General features: G+C 40.3%; 1 protein-coding gene across 1 annotated transcript in view; it reads right to left on the reverse strand.

The window, feature by feature from the left end:
• HIBADH (3-hydroxyisobutyrate dehydrogenase) overlaps positions 1-24,433 on the reverse strand; it is an 87,232-nt gene extending 62,799 nt beyond the window's left edge. The window contains exons 1-4 of the mRNA XM_082479838.1: positions 24,334-24,433; positions 15,756-15,916; positions 11,103-11,212; positions 8,491-8,612 (exon numbers count right to left, since the gene is read on the reverse strand). Coding sequence (XP_082335964.1) covers positions 8,491-8,612; positions 11,103-11,212; positions 15,756-15,916; positions 24,334-24,415 — 475 coding nt within the window. The 5' untranslated portion in view covers positions 24,416-24,433. The remainder of the gene's footprint in view (positions 1-8,490; positions 8,613-11,102; positions 11,213-15,755; positions 15,917-24,333) is intronic.
• Between the last annotated feature and the right edge of the window lie 536 nt (positions 24,434-24,969).

Here is a 24,969-nt window from a genome sequence, read left to right on the forward strand (position 1 = left end):
CCCTTGCTGAACAAGAGACAGAAAAAAATGTGTAATTCTAAGTCTTCAGTGGCCCAATCCACTTAAGCAAGTCAGATTTCTCTGGACTTTTTTTTTTTTTTTTTTTTTTTTAAACAACAGGTGTTGCACCCACAGACGGAAAGTCTGTATAAGGCAACACTGAATTGCAAATACAACCGCATTTCATTAAGATTCAGAATAAGTTGCATTTTCTCCAGTGGCACCTCCAACGCTTATAGCTGGTGGGGACTGTCCACACACTGAAGGCTGCTGTGCAGGCACAGTGCACTCCCAGTTCTACTCTGTGCTGCACCTTCCAGTTTGTACTTGCTGCTCTAGTGGGCTGTGGTGCTGGGCTTGGTGCCGACGTGTGCCATCCATGCTTAGCATAGTATGGAATCAGGACTCAGAAGGAGTCAGGGGGTTATTAAGGTCTGGCGCTCATCATCCCCCCTGTCCCAAGCACAGGAGTCTCACTAGGTTTTTCTGACAAAATGAAAAATACACACGTTGAACAAGAGGCTCTATGTAAACTGAAAAAAGAGGGAAAAAGAAGCTTATGAACATTTAAAACCAAAACAAACTTTGTAGAAAGCTTCAAAGTCATCACTGCATTCCAGAAACATTTCCAAACACCACCTGCAACTCCTTAACTTTAAAAGTTCTCTAGAAGAAGCAATCAAAATTTAAAAATTGAAATTAAATTAATTTTTATTCCCTAGGACCTATGACAGCCTGAAATTTGAAGATCTTTCTTACTCTGTGTATCACAGAACACTTGAAAGGATGAGCCAGATATTAGCATTAACGTAATCACAAGCAAACAGAACAGCTATTAGGAATGCGGTAACAGCTCACATACAGCCGTGGATATTAGAACTAGTTTTACTGAGAAAAGGAATGTTGGCTCTAGTTCTGGCATTATCCCTTAGTCTTTTTCGAAGAGTGCCACAGGGATTTTTAACTTCCATCTGGACAGTTTTCCGTTAACTGTTTTTGAACACAATGTGTGAGAACACAACAGAACTGTAGACATTAGAGATGGAAAAGACCTATTAGATCATGTAGCCATCCTCCTGCCAGTTAAAGATTTTTCCCTACAGAATAGTTCCTAGCACTTTGTCCAGTACAGTTTAAAGCATGTCGAGATATTTGGCTTCAACCATCTCCTTTGGAAAATTATTCCACAGTGTATGAAGAATGTTGTTAGGAAGTTTTTCCTAGTAGACGCAGCATGCATTTTTCTTCCCTTAATAATTTCCAGCCTATTATTCCTGGTCATACCCCATCGGGCCAGCCTGAATAACTCATCTTTACACCTTTGAATAAATGGAGACAGATATGTTTCCTTACACATTGGTCACTAGTTGGCCAGACTACACACAGTTTTACAGCCAAAATATACACTATACTTCAATAAAATCAGTCATTCCACCCTTTTAGTCATTGTAGGAACAATTGTCTCCATCCCAGTGAACATTTTTAGATTATATTCTCAACAAACCTTTTTATTCTTCCTTGTCTTCTGCTACCTTTTGCATTCTCCATTAAAAAAAAAAAGCATAATAGACACACAGAAGAAAAATACCCTCGCAAAGTCCACACATGAGTAAATGTACTATCTAACTCTTCTGCAACAGTAGCTGCTGCCAACATTGTGATTTCTGCACAGGGTTTATACTTCCTCCCTCCCCAGTGTCAAAATACGCATTTTGCCAACGTGGAACATTTTCAAGATCTTCATTCCTTTCCATCTTCTCTCCCACAAGAGGTCTATTAAAGTGGCTTTATTTTGACAAACATAAATATCATTAAATAGTTTAAAACATAAGTTATTAGGAATCAGAAGTTTTTTAAGCATCTCAGACTGCAAAGTATTTCTTTGTCCTCATTTCAGATTCCTTAAATCAGTTCTCCCAATCCTTCCCTTTTTTGTTATCAGTTACTTCCTGCAGTACATTTACCTCATTTAAATTTCAGAATAACACAACAACACATTTCCTAATACCTTTAACATTAGGTCGCACATCATAATTTCTACAACCATCCCTAGATCACAAACTTTGCAAAAAATTAATACAATCAGATGCATTCAGCAAAAATGTAAACAGGGAAATTAAGAAATATGTCAGGAAAGAAAAAGTTAGGCAAGACATGGAATGACTGAGGAACAGCAGCAGAAGTGAGGTGAAAATGCAATGCTCGGCACCAGGAGCACAGGGAACACTGTGGCCATTCTGAGTACACGCATTCGGTCTTTAAAAATAAAGCACAGAAGCATAAATCCAGAAATAACAATGGAGCAAATATTGCTATGCCTTTAGATCTTTTCCTCACCAACACAAACATCTGCCCTTGCAGGGGACAGGTCAGAATTATTAGGTCTGAATTCATGAACCTGCTTTGTCTTGACAGTGTTTCAATGATCCTAACAGATACTCCGATCGCTGCATTAGTAGACCAAAAAGCCAAAACCAAGCAAAACCTCTCTACCACTGAATACAGAAGACTCCGTATTTTACGTCTTCTGATTATTAAAAAACTACTCAATCTCTCAGAGACATTGAATCAACCAATCAACTCTTCCACTCCCATAAAGTCATAAGATTGCATTTCTCTAGAAATGTGCAATGCTAAAGAAACAAAGCAGATAAAACATAGGAAAGCCAGTTAAAAAGTAGCTCTATGAAGGCTCTCCCAACAGAAGAGAGGTCTATTAACCAGCTTTATTCTGGCAAACATATTGATGATGCTTTCTTATTACAATAGAACTTAAAAGCTAAGAGATGTAACGTTTGAACAACTCATTTTTTATTATTTAGTCTAGTCTTAAAACATCTTTCAAATCACCTTTGCAAGCATTAGTGTACACAGACATAGCCTTAACTCTTCTGCAAGGCCCTCTCCCCTGCTTCCCTTGGAAAAGGCACTGCACTATACTTGCAATGTTCAAGTAAGAGAAACACATTCACCAATTATTCAGTTTAGCCTATTTAATCTCTGCTATCAGTCTGATCATGCCATTGAAATACATTCACTTTCCAGTTGTGAGAAAGTGTCCTTTTTTTTTTTTAAGCCGGAACTGTGAAATATCTTGCTCTTTGAAAGGAAATCAAAGAAAAGATCTTCACAGTATTATTAAACATTCTTTTTCTTTGCTCCATGTTAAGTACAGATTTGGCCATACAGGGAATAAGTCTGCAATTCAGTCTTCAAGGACTCACATTTTACTCCATTACCAGAGAGCTATAATCTCAATTACTAATAAAACTCTTTCCATCACTTAACAGTTAGCTGGAGCTTATGGAAGTAGTACTGTAAGATGAAAGAGTTTGAAATGACAGCTGGAATAGAAACTCCAACCTTTTCTAACCAGCTCCAGCCCACGGTTCCTACAAAAAATGCCTTATTCTACCCTTAACTACCATTTATCACCAAGGGACATTAAGACAAACAGAAAATCCTTCTTCAAGTATGTCATCAAGAAAAGAAAGACTAGAGAAAATGTGGACCCTCTCCAGAAGGAAACACAAGAACTGGTTACCCGGGACAGAGACAGAGCTGAGGTACTCAATGACTTTTTTGCCTCAGACTTGACTGGCAAGGACTGCAGCCACACTACCCTTGACGCAGAATGCAAAGGCGAGGATTGGGAAAATGGAGAACCACCCACTGTAGGTGAAGATCAAGTGCGAGACCACCTGAGGAATCTGAAGGTGCACAAGTCCATGGGACCTGATGAGATACATCCATGGGTCCTGAGGGAGCTAGCAGATAGGGTCACTAAGCCACTAGCCATCATATTTGAGAAGTCGTGGAGGTCTGGCGAGGTTCCTGCCTACTGGAAAAGGGGAAACATAACCCCGATTTTCAAAAAGGGAAACAAAGAAGACCCAGGGAACTACAGGCCAGTCAGTCTCACCTCTGTGCCTGGCAAGATCATGGAGCAGATCCTCCTGGAGACTCTGCTGAGGCACATAGAAAACAAGGAGGTGATCGGTGACAGCCCGCATGGCTTCACCAAGGGCAAGTCATGCCTGACAAATTTGGTGGACTTCTACGAAGGGGTTACAGCGGCAGTAGACAAGGGAAGAGCAACTGATGTCATCTACTTGGACTTGTGCAAAGCGTTTTGATACTGTCCCACACAATATCCTGGTCTCTAAATTGAAGAGATATGGATTTGACAGATGGACCACTCGGTGGATAAAGAACTGGCAGGACGGTCGCACTCAAAGAGTTGCGGTCAACGGCTCAATGTCCAAATGGAGACAAGTGACGAGTGGCGTTTCTCAGGGGTCGGTACTGGGGCCTGTACTGTTCAACACCTTTGTTGGCAACGTGGACAGTGGGGTCAAGTGCACCCTCAGCAAGTTTGCCGATGATACCAAGCTGTTTGGCGAGGCAGACATGCTGGAGGGGAGGGATGCCATCCAGAGGGACCTGGACAGGCTGGAGAGGTGGGCCCAAGCCAACCTCGTGCAGTTCAACAAGGCCAAGTGCAAGGTCTTACATCTGGGTCGGGACAATCCCAAGCACAAATACAGGCTTGGCGGGGAATGGCTGGAGAGCAGCCCTGAGGAGAAGGACCTGGGGGTGCTGATTGACAAGAAGTTCAACATGAGCCAGCAATGTGTGATCGCAGCCCAGAAGGCCAACAGTATCCTGGGCTGCATCAAAAGAAGTGTGGCCAGCAGGTCAAAGAAGGTGATTCTGCACCTCTACTCCACTCTTGTGAGACCCCACCTGGAGTACTGCATCCAGCTCTGGAGTCCCCAACATAAGAAGGACATGGACCTGCCGGAGCAAGAGCCACGAGGATGATCTGAGGGCTGGAGCACCTCTCCTATGAGGAGAGGCTGAAAGAGTTGGGGCTGTTCAGCCTGGAGAAGAGAAGGCTCCGGGGAGATCTTATTGAGGCCTTCCAGTACCTAAAGGGGGCCTACAGGAGAGCTGGGGAAGGACTTTTTACTAGGGCGATATATATAGCGATAGGATGAGGGGGAATGGCTTTAAACTGGAAGAGGGCAGGTTTAGTTTAAACATTAGGAAGACGTTTTTCACTTTGAGGGTGGTGAGGCACTGGAACAGGTTGCCCAGAGAGGTTGTTGAGGCCCCATCCCTGGAGGTGTTCAAGGCCAGGCTGGACGTGGCCTTAGGCAACCTGGTCTAGTGAGAGGTGTCCCTGCCTATGGCAGGGGGTTGGAACTCGATGATCTTCAAGGTCCTTTCCAACCTAAACCATTCTATGATTCTGTTCTATGTTTTTTGCATGGCTACAGTCCTCCACATGACAGCTCTTATTAACAATTAGCAGTCTGACTTTTTTATTGATTACTATCTTGGCTAAAGTAGACAGTGAGGGGAAAGATCTACCAAAGTTTCATTATTGGATCTAAAGAACCAAACTTACAAAAGAATTGAAAACAGTTTATCCTTAACTTCAAAAAAAAAAAAAACAACAACAAATCAAGCTGTTACATCTTTTTGTGACGTTCCAGCAGAATGCAGTACAACATATTTTCAGCAGAAGAGGAGCTGATATAATTTCAGAAGTCAGTGGAAGGGGAAAAAAAGTTGACAGGTAATATCTGAACACTAACAATGCTTATGATGAAGAAAGCATCACATCAGAAACAAAATAAACAAACACATTTCACCCACTGTACTTCAGAGAATGCATATTTTGTATACTGAATTAATAAGAAAGAAGTGTTACAGCAGCATCAGTGAAACTACTAGTAAAGTTTGCTCTGGACTGAAAGCTGAGAATCTCTATCATACTTTCAGTGAAATCAGTGGGAGGACAAACGACACGATTCTTAAAGGCTAAATTTAGATCCCTTACTCAGCCAGTAGTGTCTTCAGTGCAAAGAGAAGTCAGTTTTAAATATGCTTCTGTGACAATGTGTGGTTTAAAAGCCTTTTATTTATGCAGATTGCCAAAAGATAAATTTACTCTTCTAGAATTAAAAATAAAATCAAATAATCACAGATTTTGAAGATGTTTCATCATTTGTCATATGCTCACAAAGCTCACAAATCAGGGCAGCATTGGGAACTGTGACACAACTTTCTCATGAGGACCTGCAAGAGATCCTAATCCTGCGGTAAAGCGATTGCTATCTCTAGACAGCATTAGCAGCATAATCTGCATGCAGCTACTGGGATAAGAAGCCTTTTCCAAAGTCAGTTAATACAAAATAACACTGTAGTAACCTGGTGCATCAACTCCTACTTAATGCATCCTGACTGTAAGCTGCAAGTAAACGCTGTAGGCCAATCATATGAAGAAGACAGCACTACTACATTGGCACGAAGGCCCATCTGAAAAAGTTCAAGAGGAAGAATCTTTCAAGGGTAAGGCTGCAAATAAGCCACTAAAATCTAGCACTAATGCTAAGACTTCAGATACATTTGCAATGTCAAGACAGGATTAAAATCATCACTATTTCTCCATAAGGTTTACAGACCAAGCAATTTTCCAAATATTATTTAGTTTGCGAAATAACTTTTTCACAGTGCAGATGAATATTAACATCCTTCAGGCAACACCCAAATACCTAAAAACACAAGTAGGTCTGCCAATAATAGCTAGTAAACAGACAGGTCTAAAGAAGACAGTTCAGGCATGCTGTTTTCTCTTCCTCTTCACTGCGTCCCACAAACGCCCTCCCTTACACTTCTGCCAAGTCTATTGTATTGCACAGCAACAGAACTATGCCTGCCAATTTCTAGAGAGCTGAGCATATTTCTCCATTTAGTGTTTTGTCTAAAAGCCAACAATGCAGTCAGGACGTACAAAAACACCCCAAAGACTTGATGTGTTAGGTCATGAAGGGTGGAAAGAACAAAGCATAACATTAAAGCTTTTTCTAACATAGTTAACTTCTCCACATGCCTAGCAACTGACCACTTTAAACATGATTTGTACAGAGTGCTCCTTGATGTTCACAATCACATTACATACTAGAAAGCTAAGTATCAATTCTTTCCCCCTCCTTCAGAATAACACTCAATCTGTAACTGACATTAAACACCAAATAACTTGTATTCAGATAAACCACTAACACCAAAAAAGTCATTTGTATTCAGACTAGTCAACTGTATGTCACCATATTAACCCAGTCTCAGCATTACCATTTTCTCAAGGAACAAACCCCCTAAAACAGATAGGGTTGTTTTGGAATCAAACTTTTATTTATTTATTTATTTATAGAAATAGCATACTGTAGCCTTAAAGCAAACACTTGTGGGTAAAACCAAATTACAGACATTACCAAAAGGTAAATAATTCCCTCAGGTAAACAACATATTTGGGAAAAGGATTGAAAGATGTCAGAATTGCCCAACCAGTAAGTGGAAGGCCATGCCGTGTTTAGAAAAGGACCAGATAGATATATAATCCATCCACGACACTTTTCTGTGGCTTTTATTCCCAGGCTGACAAGTTATCTAACTTTAGAAACCAAGGACTAATATTTTGGCTAGGAAGCAAGAATCTTGTCTTCCCCATTATATTCTTCAATATTGCCTGCACAGGTCTTCCTAATTTCTGTTCACATTAGAATTTGGATGAAAATTTTGGCATCTAGTGTGTAGCAAAATCCTACTTAGTTTTCAGTTGAAAATTAAAAGGATGGTTAGTTTTTGCTCCTCACCCATGCTCATCTTTATGATCTGAAATTCAGGCTATGCTCTTTCCAGCTTGTGCATCATACCTCTGACAAACTCTGTAAAGCCAAATTCTCTTCTTCCCTTTGCATTATTATTCTCTTTCAGGTATATCTCTGAATTACCTCATTAAAGACAGGAAAATAAAGAATTCCCACAATGCTATTTATATTAATTTTTAGAGTGGATTGTAAAAAATGGGTTTTTCTCACGTTCCAATCCTAGGTGTGTTAGAGAAGAATTCAATAGTAACAATCAGCTATGGTTTGTTTACAAAACCTTAATTTTATGCTCCTGCTCTCCTCTCCACAAAATGAAGGACTGCCCTGCTCTATATTATGTCTTACAAGAGATTAAATACTCACAAGACCAATAGTTAGCAACTTCAAGAACAGACAAATATCACCCACATTCTTCAACTGTTATCAAACCAGAGGAAAGCTCTATTTTTTCTTGACAATGAAATCCTTTCTTCCCCCCTTCCTTATCTCATTTTTAATTAATGAAAAAGTAGCAGAACTGCTTAATGGTAACCAAACGGTCTTTCCCTAACAGAAACAGATGGAGACTGAAGAGATGTGATTACCTGCATAAAAACACAACTTTCTGAAAGAAAGCTCAGTTTCTCCCGGTCTAACACATATTCCTATACTCTAAAAATATTCCTAAAATAACATGCATTTCTTTAATATAATGGAACAAAAAACCCAATACTGTACATATAGCAACATGTACCAACAAGGGTACAAATTGGTGGATGAGGCTGCAAACAAAGAGATGTGTCCAGTATGAGGTCAACTATTAATGAAGACTTACCTCCAGAAACTGGAGCATCCATGAAAACAGCTCCCATTTTTTCAACTGCTTTGGCTAATTCTTTTGAAACTGCAGGGTCTATAGTACTGGAATCTATTAGCAATGAGCCTTTCTTCACTTTCCTAAAATAAAGATTAATTATTCAGTATTTGTTGCACAAGACATCTGCAACTATTACCACAGCACTGGCTTTCCTCAGCATGATAAAAGTACAGTCACTTTTTGGTACACTAATAAACACAAAGTTTTAAACTCTGTTGAGCAAGATCTGCCCAGTATGTATACTCCTGAGTATGTCCTGAGTATGTATACTACACAATTTTGAACAACTCAAAACACAATAAAACCTGGACACAGAAAGAATGTTCTTCCTAAACACTTTTACAAAAAAATTACACAAAAGGCTGCACTAGGAAAACCTGCCATCATACAAGCTTGAGCAGTATATCATATACAAAACATCTAATACGCATTTTAAGCAACTGAACTAAGTGTTGATACAGCCGAGAATTTACTATATAACAATACAATTTTCTTTCTCTATATATATACAGTATCTTAAGTTCTTATCAAAATAGCCCGATTGCATTTTTAATCATTGCTACAATTTATTGTACATAAAGATCATAACTAACATCACAAAAGCCCACTGCAGATTTAAACGAAGCATGGAGAAAAAGGTTAGATTTTCTCACTGATAGCTAGTAAATTTAGGCAGAACTGTATCCCAAACTGTAGAACACAGATAGTTGTACATGTATTTAAAAAAATAAAAGTACACTTTTTTAAATGCCCTCAACAATAAAATATTTATTATATTTTTATCCCTATTTCCATTCAATTGCACCGTGATTTAACATCCACTGGGCCAGCAAACACCACAACTTTTCAGTCATAAAAAGGTCAGTAAATTAAAGCTACATATGACAGACAAAGAGCCTTGCTGCACCTTGTGTGCTGTTGGCAGTACAGTGAATTTCACTGAATCAAATTACCTGTATAGCTGGAAATAGTCTCTCAATATATACATAGAGTTGTGGACCCCACTGTAGCTCCAGACTCAAATAGCGCCACATACACAGAACTTGCCCTTTCCCACAGAAGGGATGAGCTGCTGCAGTTAGTTTGCACTGGAAAAACAGTGTGGCAGATTCGGAACTACATCATCTCCCCTTCAGGAGATATATTCAGGACAAGGATCAGTGGCACAGGCTCCTTGGTAACACAGCAAGATGACTCAGTTAACCCTTAAACACCCCAGAGCATCAATAGTTTTTCCAGTACAGAAGCTTTTTCAAAAGCTTCAGGAAATTATCAAAGTCGAACCATTCACCAAGGACCAGGTCACTCAGAGCAACAATTAATCACTATTGTCAAATTACTTTTTGTTCTTTTGAATAAATACAGAGGCTGAGAAACTGCAGCAGCACAGGACTGCTTTCCACATCCTCTGCTCCCCACAGTATTTTCCACATCTAGGTACTCAAAAGATGAACTGGCTGTATTATATCAGTAAGTACTGCCAAATGGTCTTCAAAGCACTGCCATCCTGGGTACAATTCTCCCACAGCTGTTTGCTCAGCTTTTCAGGACCAATCCAATTACCCTTCCTCCCTGAAGGGTCTAAGCTACGGATACTTAGATCTGCTTAGTCCTACTTTACGGGGAATTAAACTACAGACAGTAAGGGAAGGAAGCAACTATTATTTTCCATAGTGGAAGGAGAATAGAAAATCCCTCTCCTCTATTTAATTTTCTAATCACTTCACCTTAATATTGCCTACAATCAATAACTAGAAAAGCTACCATCAGTTTTAGACAATCTACTATACTTTTGTCTGCTATATGTTTCTTCCGTTACATTATTAACCTGGATAGCAGTTAAGATCCTACATGTCCATCAAAGGTATTCAGTAGCCTTAGTCAGCCTGCTAGCAGCAGTGCACACGTGGCCAGAAGAGTCTTTTAAATACTATCTATTTTTTATTTTGGCAAGTCCAAAACCTCTGAGTATTAGAATTCTGCAAACTATGGATTTTCGGCTCAGTGGAAATCCCTCCACAAAAGTTAAAAAACACTGTTTCAGATTAAATGGACTCTTTAGATATTTTCTTGTGTAATAAACAGAGAATAAGAGTAGAAATCAATAAAGCCTTATCAGCTATTCTAGTTAATTAACTTTAATATTATGAGACACAATGGCATCTCTGATCAATGTTTCAGTTACAGGATTTCAAATTAAAGAAAAAAGTATTTGAGCAAATAATTGTTGCCAGAAAATATTCTAGTTATACTCGTCGGTAGTACATTACATTATACTAAAAGAAACATGCAGCTGAGAAGGTAGATAATAGTCAGTTAAGTTGTCTCAAATTCACATAAATTATTATTCTACTGAAAATAAAATAAAGGCTTTAGCCAAAAGCCATTCAAAAGCATGCACAGCTTAAGAGAACTCATGTAATTAGAAAAATCAATAGTGACAAAACAGAGGAGAGCATCAAGTGCCCTGAAGGCACAGCAAGAGTTACAGCAACAGCGATCATTTGACAAACTGTGTAACACAGCCTTGAGTAGGAGTGAGAATTCTCCAGACTGCAGCAAATTCTTACTTTAGAATTCCATTTGCTCCTGTGTAAACTTCTATCGCATTGGGACTAGAAGGCAGCATGGTAATAATTCTGTCTGCTCTTTCTGCTACATCTGCTGGGGAATCTGTTACCTTTAAAAGAAAAAAATAAATAATTATATAAGCTTACATTTCCTGAAAAAGAAATGTTAGACATATTTGCTGAGTTTGTTTTTAGTATTTGCAGTTCACCAGTCACAACTAAGCTAGGTAAAAAATCAGAACACAAGACAAACTCTGCCCTCTTAATGGAAATGTTAATTAATTGGACTCAGCAACAGAAACAATAAAAAAAATTGAAAAGGATGTCATGTCACAGAAGTTCCTCCAGACCATCCATCAAAGGGGATGTTTGCATCTCATCAACCCATTCATGAATCTTCAATTCATTATAAACCATACATCTATACAAAATATCGCTCTGCAATGAGCAATACTAAGGATGGCAAAAATCTCACTTTTTTCCTTGGCTTTTACACAGCAGTGGAAGAGAGGAAGACTGAGGAAAAAAGAAAAAAAGGCTTAATGCACCTCTGAGCCTCCCCTTAAAAACAACAGAAAAACCAACTGATGATTCTCACAATATTATGGCTGACATTTTCAAAAAAGAAAATTAGCAGCTCAAGCATACTTCACCAAAAATGTCTGAGTAAGTTTCCAAATATATTGTTAGCTATTTGTTGTTAAATAAACATACCTAATTTACCTTCCCCAGCTCATTCTCAGAGGCAGGCAGTATGGTATTTAAGATACACACTCAGCAAGTGAAATACTGACAGCTAAAGCACTGAGTTTTGCCAATGAACTCAAAGAACCTAGAGTTTTACCCAGAAGGCATTTGCCACTAGTATTTTTTCTAATACTGGTTTTAAATAATTCATTTCTTTAAAATATGTATTGTTAATACAGTCATAGCTCAGGGAAAACAGCAACAAAACAACTACAGCTTATTCTTTTATCTTCAGCCATGAGGACCAAATCTGGTTTCACTCATTCAGGTAGTCTTACTGAAAGGAATTAGGTTCCAAGCAGGAAGCAAAATGAGCAGAGAGTAGATTTTGTTTGTGGATAGGGCTTGTAGTATTTATTTTCCACTTCTTGTTGCTGAATGATGAAGAGCAACCTCAATATTACAATGCTAGATATACTATATGCCTTGGGTTTTAAACTTTAAGAAATGTCTTAAGCAAAATTTTATATCCAGTTATTAGTCAGCATGAATAAATTAGAAGTTCCGTATCACGTGGCTTTAGGGTTAAAGAAACTGCAGTTTAACAGCTACCTCATAAATTGGTTCCTTTCCATAATGTAGACAAATCAACAAGTTTATGACCTTGTTTCACCATTCCTTATCTATTTTTAACTATTTGTCATCATTTTTGTTAGCTTTGATACTAGAGGCACTTATGTAAATGTATTATCTTTTTATATATAATGCTTTTATAAAGTGTCAGCATCAAAGAAAGCAAAGTATATAAACATTTGTAATAACTTCTGAATACTATCTTGAAGGATTCCTGGGATACAGCATGATAAACTTCTTGATTTCTCTTTTACTTATTGCAAAATAAGTAAAAGAAGGGAAGATTGTATATAACCACTGAGCAAAGCACTCTCAAAAAAAAGTAAAGAAACTGGCATAGATGGGACTTAGAAACATGCAGATTTTGTTTTGAAAGAATAAGTTAATACTACACAAAACATCTGGTAAAATGCATAGTTACAAAAGGAAACATGCTCTAGCCCAAAGAACAAAGGTTAGGAGGAATAAATGAGGCAATTATAAGCTGAAAAGCTTCTATACCTGATTAGTTAATTTTATGACTTGCTTCTCTGGGGACCAGAGAGCTCTTTATACAGGAGTATGACACCTTTGTCTTTAGTTCTGAGTATCTCTGGTTTGCTTCAGTCCCAATGTGTATTATTAGAGCAGGAGAGAGGAATTAAGTAGCAAAAGAAGTGGGAATGAAAGTGGGAATTGTCATTCTTGGCTTTTTGGTACTGTAACAAATATGATTAATAATCCCAGAGAAAACCTACATACCCACCTGGTTCAACAAGCAGCACACAAAACTTTTTTTTTATTTGGGACTTCCTGTCTCAGAAATAAAGTTGAATGATTTGAAAGCTATTAAAAAACATTAAGGATTTGAAATCATTAAGAATATGTGTGTAACTTTAAAAAACATATCAAATACTAATTGCTGATTACTAACATAGATCATACTGGCTCAGAGTACCACCCCAGCAAGTTCTGAACATGTTCTGATACTTGCCAGTTCAAGCAAACTTTTGCAGTATGCAACTGGATAGGGACGACTTTTCTTCATACTGGTCATTGGCTTATGCCCTTCAAAATGTGCATCTGCTTATATTTGTTTGAATGCATCCCTATTTTTTTCTTTATATTTGTGATAAGTCAATTAATAATTCTGCTTGCCTGAAATGCCATTCTCACTAAACACACTGAAGAAAGCTCTATTTTTATGGTGCTTTATGCATCAGATGACTTGAGTAACACTCTCAAACTTCCAAATTTGAGATATGATTCAAAGATATGTAAACTGAAGCAACGTAACTGTGTGACATATATGCAGTCCGCTGTGTGAGAAAGTAAGTGATAACTATGAGGAAGGGGAAAGAGACAGTACAGGGTGGAGGCAACCCATTTGCTCGCAGCACTGTTCAGTATTCTCCCTTGTTTGCAGCCCTGCAACTTTCTCCAAGTTTCACCTCAAGTGGTTCCATATGCTGCAGACAGTTTTCCCCTTACTATTCCCCATCAGCAGGCAGGTGGCTGCCTCCTGACATAAACTACCTCCCAGCTCTTTACTTCAGAGTCTAAAGAAAGTGGAGTCACAGAATAAGCAGGCTTACGATCAAACATGCCTCATCCTCCATATACCTTAGTAGTAATAATGACTTCAGACAATGGACATTTGACAACATTAAATGTCTCTTCAGGGTCATCTTTTCACCTCTGTAACACTCCTGATGGTTTTACTCTACCAGCCAGACCAAAGAGAAAGCAGCCCTTGGAGCCCAATGTTCCTTCTACAGTAGTTTCTACAAGGCCCCCTGGACCCACAAGTTTCCAAGTCCTGAAAAAAATGTTGGCGTAGGATTTACACCTATAGATCAAGAAGTGGAAGTTATGTTCACATATTTTCTTTAAGTGTGTTTTATTTGTATTTAAGCCTACATGTGTATTCTCTTAGTGATTTACAATCTTAAAACATAGTTTTGGCTTTATTTTTAAAAGCAATACCGTTTACCTTTAATATCACATGTTAAGTCTTGCCATGGATGCCAAATAATCTATTACTATGGCAATAAGCTACCCAAACAGGCAGCCACAGCAAAGAAATCCCACTGCAGGACACAAATTAAAAATACAGCCAATTGTTCAAAACAGACTTCCTTTCCATTTGCCCAGTGCCTTACTCTAGACAGGTCTGGTTCATCCCTGAGGGTCTCAGCTGCTTTAACGAAATAAAAACAGTAGCTAGGAAAACAAGCTGAAAAGCCTACTTTCCCACTTAAAGCCAAGATTCTGTAATTATTCAGAGGGAACTGCAATTAATTATCAACAGGTGCACTATATAATTTTATCTTTCGGGAATCTTGGCGTTACTTCATTATTTAAAACAGCTGCAATTAGCTCCAACGGTTTAGACTTTCAAGTCATACAATTCCTCTATCTAGATCTGCCTACAATTTCCTTGCCACTGCTGGAAAATTTCCTCCTATCCTCTACGCTATCACATCAGAGTATTATTTTTGCATTGGTTTCTTCTTACTTGAGTATATTTTTCTGTTTCAGTGTTTTATGTACCTACTGATCCCACCACAACTGTCTAAACTACTGTAGTTTTGAAGTATGTCAAAAGCCATTCAAATATGTTTCAGACACTTAGAAAAGACAGTCCCAACCACCTGAGAGACTGAATGCATTAATGGGTGTATTAACGGATCAACAAAAGCAATAGCACAGACTGGAATGGGGCCAAGATTTCTCAGGGTATATGGCAGGAAGGTAAACCTCCTTAATGTGATCAATTTCCTTCCCTTCTTTTTCCTTTTCATTCCTTCCTTTTCTCTCACCATAACTTTCCTCACCTCCAAGAGAATAAGCACTTAAATAATTAGATTTTTTCCCCTGCCCCTGAGGACTGCACCTTGAAGCAGCAGGAAAGCTCATATGTCCCTATAACCCTTACAGCTATGCCAGCAGGAATTTTTAACTAGGGTCATCTAACCTAAAAAGGTCAAAGTAGGAACTAGATGAAAAGCAGCCCACTGGCCATCTAGACCTGGGGGAGGAGGAAGCAGGAGAAAGAAGGAGGTTAAGGAACAGGCCATCAACCTACTCCCATAAAAAGTGGAAAAAAAAAACCAGCTGGAGAAGTCCAACAAGGTAGCGATTCTGGCTAACGGCATGAAAATAACTTAAGGTAGAATCATGACTTTGCTTCAAGATAAACCTCCCAGATTCAGATTGTGTTTACAAAGCTGTTTTAGTTCCAATTGTGATCTTAACCAAGAAATAAAACAGATTACTTAAAAAATATAATGCATGCAAGAACCATTCAATACACATAATTACTGTTAGAATAAAGAAAGTTTATTACTATACCTGAGCACCCAAGTCTTGAAATTCTTTGCAAGCTTCTGGGAACACATCATATGCAATAACTGGATATCCATGTTTTACCAGGTTTTTTGCCATTGGATTTCCCATGTTACCCAGCCCAATGAATCCAACTGGGGTTTTGGAAGCCATTGCCCTAGAACACACTGATTTCAAAACAACAAATATCAATAGATTTGCATTTTAGAGTAATGCGTAACAATGATGTAACAAAAGCTAGCATGTAATCTGTTTGCACCAATTTAGACAACTTAAATAGTTAAACATTAAAAAGGGCAGAAATGTGATTCCTACTCCACATAATTTAAACCATAGATTATAGCTGACATTGCACCACAAATACCATCCTGAATGATTTTTTACATAGCAAAGAAAATGGTTTTTAATTAGGAAAATGTGTTTTAAAAAGTACAGTAATAATCAAACTTGGACAGCATCCCTGGAAGCTAAGGTCTGAGTTTCAGCCTGAAAGGAGCAACTTCAGTTGCAGCCCTGGGATTGAGCACTTGTTCTCTAGAAATGGACTGAGGCTGCCACTTTATTTCATGCAGCCCCTCACAGATAATAACTGGACTCTTCTGATCCTGCACCCAGATATAAACTATTAACCTAAAAGTAAAGTCTCAAAAATAAATCATTGCCAATTCTTTGAGCCATGTAATCACTTGCACTATAGTTTAAAAGCATATACTGAAAACTAGAACAAACTACAGTATAAACACAAAACGATGAAGTCTTTACAGGAATAACTACTGTATTCTGTTTGCGGTACTACCAAGACAGAACTATAAAGCATAATCTACAACCTAGAGAAAACACTAGTTTCAGCCAGTTACTTTTTACAAGTGGTTAGTGTGTATCAAATGCTGGACAGTAAGTCGTGTTGCAGGCATCCATCTCCTGCAATCACTGTCTCATCACTCACAACACTGCTAATCCAAGGGCAGCAAAATTTGGCAGTGCCAAGATTTCTTTGCTGATTACATAAAATAATTCCTCCTTTACAGCAAAGGAAAAAGTTATGCAGAATAAAAACTAAGGCAGCCAGAAACAAGGCTAACCAAATATGGAATTACTGTAACTCTGAAGTGCACATACAGAAAATGTGCCTAAGCTGGATCTAGACTCTAAGAGGTCTCAATGCTTCGCAAAGAATCCTCTCTAGGCCAATAACACTTGATTAATCATTTTAAAGTCTTTCTGACTTTAAGCTCCTTCTTAGCCAGCAATGGTCATGCTCTTTCATCTGCAGCACTATTTTGGAAGTGCCACATTTAATAAATCAGGTTTGTTGAGAGAACTTTGGTCTGAGACAGTTTCCACAGATGCCTGCAGCAATTACATAGCTAGAGAAGTAGCACAATTTAAAAGAAAATTGCACTGGGAAAACGCTTAGTGCAAACTGAGATAAGCCAGGAAAAGAGCACATTGTTTTTTTAAGAAGTGCTATATGTCAAATCTAGGAAACAAATTAACAAAGCACCTGAAAGACCATCATCAGCCATAGTAATCATCTTGGAGTCTTTTCTTCTCATAGTTTCTATGAGTCAGTCTTCCCCAATACATCACCTACACTAATCTAAAATTACTTCTTTTGCTAACCTGAAGCTTACAGCTACCTGTGGAGGTTCAAGTCCTGGTTTTCAGCATCTTTCTTTCTCTACCCCTTAATACGAGTGTATCTTATTTACCTTGACTTCAGTAAAGTTTTCAAAACAGCCTCCCCTAGTATCCTGGTAGCCAAGCAGTGAAAGTATGCAGTGGACTGGACTGCAAGACTGCCTGAGGGAAGAAATATTGTCTGGACTGTTGGGCTTAAACAACAGTGATCAGCAGTTCTAAGACCAGCAACAGTCAGATATGCGTTATCTTCCTCACGGATCAATACTGGGGCTGGTGCTGCTTAAAAATTTCATCGACGACTGTGATGATGGGACATTACCACCCTCAGCAAGATCACGTCTGACACTGAACTGGGGGGAATGGCTGAAAAACTGCAGAGCAGGGCTACTATTCAGAAAGACTGGAGAAATGGGCCTCAATAAGTTCAACAAAGACAAACACAATGTCCTGTACTTGGGGCAGGAGAGGTCATTGCAGGCTGAGGACTGGCTAGACAGGTTTCAGCTCTGCAGAAGAGGACCTGTGGATTCCCATAGACAAGTTGAGCATGAGTCAGTAGTGCATCCTTGAAGCAGAAGGTTAATTACATACTGCCCTACATTAGCAAGAGCATATCCAACAAGTCAAAGAAATCTGTGATTCCACTCTATGCAGCACAATACACAAGAGATCTGGTCCAACTGCAGACAGCCCAGCAGACATCAATTAAGATGACTGAGGAGCTTGAGAACATGGCACATGAGCAGAGAGGCTAAGGGAACTGTCTTTGGTTAACCTGGAGAAGCAAAATCCAATTGCAGTCTTCCACTGCCTATGGAGTGAGAGGGAAGAAGAGTTACAGAGCAAACGAAGCCAGATTCTTCACAGAGATGCACAACAATAGGACATGGGGCAATTGCCAAAAGCTGCAGGAAGGGAAATTCCAGCTGGAAATAAGAAAAGCATTCCTGATGAGGGGAAAGGTTCTGAATCGGAACAGACTGCACAGAGAAGTGGTGGAAACTCCATCCTTGGAGCAACCTTGGAGGACCCTGAGCAATCTGATCTAGCTTTAAAGTTAGCCCTGCTTCCAAACCTCAGTTTTCTTTGTTTCTGTGAATTCCAAGTAACTTCATCAGAAGCATAAATCTGGCTACCATGTCTAGACTTATTCTTGTAGACTCTTCACTTTTATCCTGATCTCTTCCTTTCTCCCACCATCTCATGGACATCCAACCAGCACCTCAAAACAAATATCAAGAAATCTCTTAATCATCTTCAGAACACTTTCTTGATACTTTTTTTCTGTATCAGTGCTGACACCAGCAGTGATGCCTGTCACTCATACCTACAGCCTAGAAGGCCTATCCATGACCTGCTTAAATCTCATTGATTCCTCCTTCATCGTATCTGAGATCTCAGCTACTTCAGACCACCTGCCTCAACTTAACACAAATAATCCTGCCTTGATCTTCATGGAAATATTTGGAATAGAGAAGGATATTTTGCCCATGCTACTTTCTGTCACTCCTTCTCTGCATCCTGCCTTACTTCTCTCTACCATGTCACGTAAGACTGCTTTGCTTTGATGACTTTTCATGGCTATCATCACATCTTACTATTAAGACATCCATTGGTAATTGGACTGCAATGACAGGCCTATTGCCCACAAGCATTTCTGTAACTTCTCCAAAGCAGCTCTTCACAATGTAAATATCCATGAAACTAATTCATTCTTCTACTACAAGGCCTTCCTTAAAAGTCTTCATTTTGCAATATCCCCAGAAGGCATAGCCACAGTTAGGCTGGCATATAAGGCAACATGCTAATTGGTATTACTAGTTTTGTGTCACTGCATTCTATTATTTCCCCTTTTGTCTGTCTCTGTTGATTTTCTCTTGTCTTAGTTCATGAATCAGCACAGAACAGAAAATGGTCCCTAACTGGAACATATTCAAATCCACAGGAATTGGGACCTGTTAGAGAAATAGTCCAATTCCTGACTCAGTTTCTGACTTCTTAGTTTGGTTTAACTTCTCACAGCCCAGTGTTAAATTAGCCACTTTACAATGATATAATTTGATTAACAGCTTTGAAAAACCTCCAGATCCCCAGGTACTCAAGTATAGGAAAACCGCTTTAAAGGACTGATGAAATTAGCTCACAGACATAACTAATTGAACTGATTTCAATTAAATTTGAATCAACAGCATTTAGAATCGTGACATATTTTTTAATGACTACGTAAGACAGTGGGAGTTTGCCAAACAGAGGACATCTAAGAAGACATGATTTTTCACATCTTCATATTAGAGGAAACTCCACAGGTGCTATCATGGAAAGTGATGTCCAGCTTGAATATCTAGACACTGTTTACCATTTGATACGTGGCACAAGCTCAGTTTTGAAATAACTGTATAATTCAAACATCTAAGGACTGATATTTTGCAAACCCACATACACGTACGCTTAACTAATCCCATCAATTGTATAATCATTTGCAGAAACTGTCCCTGTGGTATTGAGTCGATTTTACTTCAGCCATAAAATCTACAGTAACCTGCTGCAATCACATGGCTGGAAAAATTCCCAGTCCACATGCAACTTCTAACAGAGGGCAGAACATCAGAAGTAGGAGCAATAGAAGCTACTTTTAAAATAATCACTGATACCATGTGCAATTAATTCTCCTTCACTGGGAACAGAACCAGCAACATAGGTTAATCTACAGATGAAATCTTTTGTGAGCAAAACCAGCTACAGCTACACTGATTCCAAAGAATTTGGGCTTTTCTCAGGAGATTATTCATTATTCTCTTGATGGAACATGTGCCCACAGAGCCCCATACCTATGAAGACTCCATTGATGAGGAGGATCAATTTATGACCTTCTTGCCATCCATATTGGTGGCTTATAGACTATACAGATAAAAATGTTTTGCTTTGAAAAGTCAGCCTACAATAGAAACACCTGACCTAATCTACAATTCCACAAGAATTTTACTTTAAAAATATTTTAATTTAAAAATCAGCAAGTTTATTAATCTCTGAAGGCCTTTTCTTGAACAAAATACATCCATTAAGAGAGTAAATTCAGAAATGCACAGATTGCGATACTGTCCTTATAATACATGGCCAGTCAATGACCTAAAACTTGTCTTTTCAAGCTTCTACATAAGGATAATGAAAGCCATTTTCTTTTTAACCTGAACAATTACAGTTACAAGTTTAGATCATTTCAGATGTTTACATTTCATTTTACACTATCTCCCAAAGTAATGACTCTTACAGTCTCAAGAAAGAATTTCAGGTCCAGTGGTGCCTTGAATTCACTGCAAATACTAGACTGCACAGACACTAGAATATGCAGTGCAGAGGACACCTCTTAGTATTCAAACAAGAAGTAACTAGTAGCTGGATAGGACCACAGAGAGTAGAGCTGGAAAAGGTCCAATATACTTGTACTCTGAAGGAAGGCACAGACCAACTGGCCAGGAACATGACTGAGAAAACAGTAACTCTCAAATTGTAATCGCAACTCTATTACTTACTTTTTGGCTTTATAAAATCTATTTTGAACCATGTTCACCAAAATGTCTAGCTCTTGGGATGGAATTCCTAGCTCTACAGTCAAATGAAACTGATCAACCTGTCACAAGGAATAACAGCTCACATATTCCTGGCCCATATGAATTTCCTAATCAGAGTGGTTGCAAGTCATATTAATATTCCTGATCTCTCTGGATCAGTGAATCTTGAGCTCTTTTTCAACCCAGTAGGTGAGATTTAACAGGAGCATGGGAAGATGCCGAAAGGAAGCTCAACTACTGAAGCTGCTGGTTTTGCCCAGGGCTTTATGAGAAAGTACAGTTGCATATGAAGTAACTTGACAAGAAAAAGGAAACATGATGACAATTCAATCTGAGCCACTAAATGAAGGATTTAGCCACTGATTTAGCATCTTAGGTTCTGGTACAAATACAACAGAAGACACCATTCCTTTTCTCCTTCCTGCTTTAAAGAAAGCATCAGAGAGAGCTTCTGTGTTTTGTGCAGAATTCTCTATGGAAACTCATAAATCCTCTACTGAACTACATCCTGGAAGAAATTAGATGGAGAAGCATGGAAGTTAGAGAGGTCAGCTGTATGTGGACAGAATCAGGTCCTTCTGCTCCAAGCAGCTTTTGCCAATGGAATTTAAATTGCCCCAGGGTCAGAGGCTTTCAAAGGTTATGCAATGATTTTGAGAACTGCACTCTGCCAAAATCATAATTTAAGAAGATTACAAGACTCTAAATTTGGCCAGCTTTACATTGAAAACATCCCACTTGCTTTTCCTTGCCTCTGTAAAGGTCTGCTGATGAAAACCAGACATGCTATCTTGTAAAAGTCAGAGTCTTCTTACCTCATTTTTCTTATCTGTAGCTATACCTCATTAAATATTTTCTAATACATTAAAGACAAAAACATGCTGTATGTTCTTTGCAGCTAAAAAGAATATCAAGTGTATGCTTGATCCCTTAATTAAGTAATGTGCTGTACTGTAGAGCAGCAGGTCTTTCTGTCAGTATCCTTGCTTAGTAATTCATGCTTCTCTGCACCAGAGCATGGAATCATTCAACATTTCAAACACAGCTCCTGCACCAACAAAAGTACTATTTAACCATCAAGTGAGCAGGTCTCTACTACTCATCCAAAACTATTTGTAAGGACATTTTCATTCTCTAGCAGGGTACTGTCTTCTTTGATGAACAGGTCCCTCAGCTGATGAATCCTCATGCACCTGAAAATCTTCCTTTCTCAGTCATGACACCTCATTAACCCCCACTTCTTCCTCCTTAGCAGTCCCCAGGAATGATTTCTCCACATCCATCAAAAATGTATTTTTAAGTAAGGACATATACACCTTCTCCATGAAGCACCTTTGCCAGTGACAGCCAGCTGCAGATCACATGATTACATGGTCTCTGTCCAACTTGCTAATACAGAAACATACGTATCCAAGATGCTCCTCCAAAATCTGCCCTGACCTATTTTCCTCCTAGATGATTTAACAGCCTCTGGTGTAAACATACAGAAGAAACAATCCATCATGGTCTGCACCAGCTGCAAAGAGCAACTGACCAAGTAACTAAGGAGCATTCAACAAGTGAACCAAGACAGCTCGCTCACTAACCAAGCTGTGACGTTGGACAGCTCTCAGAGCTGGCAGAGTTCCTTCACTAGGGTGGCATTCCACTCCGAATGACAGTTGATGAAATCACGACTCAAAGGACAACTTTTAGACTACTCAAAACTAAAGAAAAAAATGGCAAATGTAATAAACGCATTAGAGATGGGGAAACCTTGATATATAACTAAGCAGTAGAGCTTAGCAGTTAAGGCGGCTTAATGCTGAGACCTTCATCCCATAAACACTTCTCAGAGTCAACAGGACTTTCAGCGCAGTCACTACTGACTAAGTCAGAGCTTAAATACTGTGGGTGAAATTCTGTTCTATGCAAGTTTCTTGGGAGAGTCACAATTTCTCCTTACACTTAGTCACAGTTTGTCATTCAGGTTTTCAGGCAAAGACAAACAATATTTTTCAACTTTAAGGGCCAGTGTAGCGTTTTGGGTTGTTTTTCACACCAAGAAACAAGATCCCTTATATTTTCTCTACATTAAACATGACCATTGGAATATTGACTAAGCGGATTTCAAAGCTCTCACAGAAATATATGACAGCTACCATGCATAGAAAGTTCAAAATACATTGAAAGCTACTGCTTTCAATTGTCGTATCACAAAAGGGACTAAATACACAAACAGGTCTCCTGTATTTAACTTTACTAGCATGTGACCAATACGCCTGTTGCACCTGATCTATCACTTAGCACAACACCAGAGCTGCAACTATAAAAAAAATCCTGCATTAGCAGAAGAGAGACAGTCAAGCAAAAGCAATACTGAAAGCGAATTTCAAAATTAAGTGTCAAAGACTTCATTGATCGGTTTCAATGAGTTTTAAAGGGGAGTTTCAATTTTTTAAGAAGTTACTTACTCAAAAGTAATCAAATAATTCCTGTCAAGATTTTAGAATCACATACCACTTAAAATAATACATTTCTTCCATTTCACTACTTGAAAAGTCTTCACCTATTCGTCTGTTTGCAGCCTAACTATACAGTAACACACATGAGCAAAAGACTGCTATCGAAATGACACTGAAAAGACTACTGAAGATGTATTTTTAATTAGCTGCTTCAGCTAATTATACTTGGAATACTTGGGAATAGTAGCGTGATTTCCAAGTTAGAAAACGGGAAAAGGTTTGGGCTCCAGTTCTGGAAGTGCATTCTTTATCCACTTGCACCAACAAGACATTTAAAGGTGTTTGTTCCTTCCACCGCCCATGAATCAAGCATACGTGCGAGCGAGTGCCTGTGGAGCTGGAACAGGAGGTAGCGCCACTGGATTTACCTTAATTTTAAGGAAAATAATCAGACACAAGGATCGAGAGGGTTGAACTGCCGCAATGTAGGTGACAGGTACTGCTAACATGTCACGGGTGCCCCAGGAACCACTCGCGGGCTGTGATAATTTGCAGGCATGCTATTTTAAGCAAATGAGTGAAAACATTTATTGAGCTAAGCCACTCCGAAGCCCCGGTACGGCCTCAAATAACGCGGCAGCGGCAGCCTCTCGGCGGGAGCGCGCCGTGACAGCCATGACACACACACGCACCACCACCTCCCGCAGCGTTCCCCCGGGGGGTCCCTCACCGGGGGCGCAGCACGGCGGGGCGACCGCGGGGCCCGCCAGGCGCGGGGCCGGGCCCGTCAGGCTCGGAGGGCCCCGCGGCCGCCAAGGGCGGCGCGGCGGCAGCGTTCCCCGGCCGAGCCCCTGGAAAGGCCCGGCCTTTCCCCGCCCGGCGGTTAGAGCGGAGCCGCTGGAGCCGAGGGGAGGGGCAGCTCCTTACCCATCGCCGCGCGGGCGGCACGCACCCGCCTGTGCCAGCACCACCAGCCCGCAGGTCCCCCGAGCACCACAGCCGCGGCCATGCTGCGCCCCCGCGCCGAGTGACCTCCGGCCAGCCGCCCCCCGCCCCCTCGGCACCTCCCCGCCCGCCGCCACCGCCCGCCTCCGCCCCGGTGTTGCGAGCGGCAGCTGCCGCAGCCAACCACAGGCGCTCCTTTGGGGGACCCAGCCAATGGGAGCGCAGAGTCTCCTCCCCGGCTGTCGGGTGACCCCGCCCACCGCACCCGTGACGGATGGGGCCGGCTCCGCTCCCCGCGCCCCGGAGCGGGGCGGGGCGGGGGCTGGGCAGGCGCTGGGGCACCTTATTGGGGCAGCGGAGCTGGCGGCGGGGCGGCGGGTAATGCAGTCCCGCTGCTTGGGGCTCCCTTGGGGGAGGTGTTTCCTTCCAGCCCTCCTTGCTTGCGCCTGCCCGCTGCGGCCTCTCCTTCCTGCGTGTCCGCCGCCGGGAGGGCCGCTCGGCTGAGGGAAGGCAGGGCCGGGTGTTTGGCGGAGGCAGTTTGTGGTGGGGGACGGGCGGCTCGGGGACGGGGTACCCTCAGCGCGGCGCAAACAGCGCCCTCGGGGTGAGGGAAGAGGC

Source organism: Vanellus vanellus, assembly GCF_965231255.1.
Source record: "Vanellus vanellus genome assembly, chromosome: 2".
Classification (NCBI taxonomy): domain Eukaryota; kingdom Metazoa; phylum Chordata; class Aves; order Charadriiformes; family Charadriidae; genus Vanellus; species Vanellus vanellus.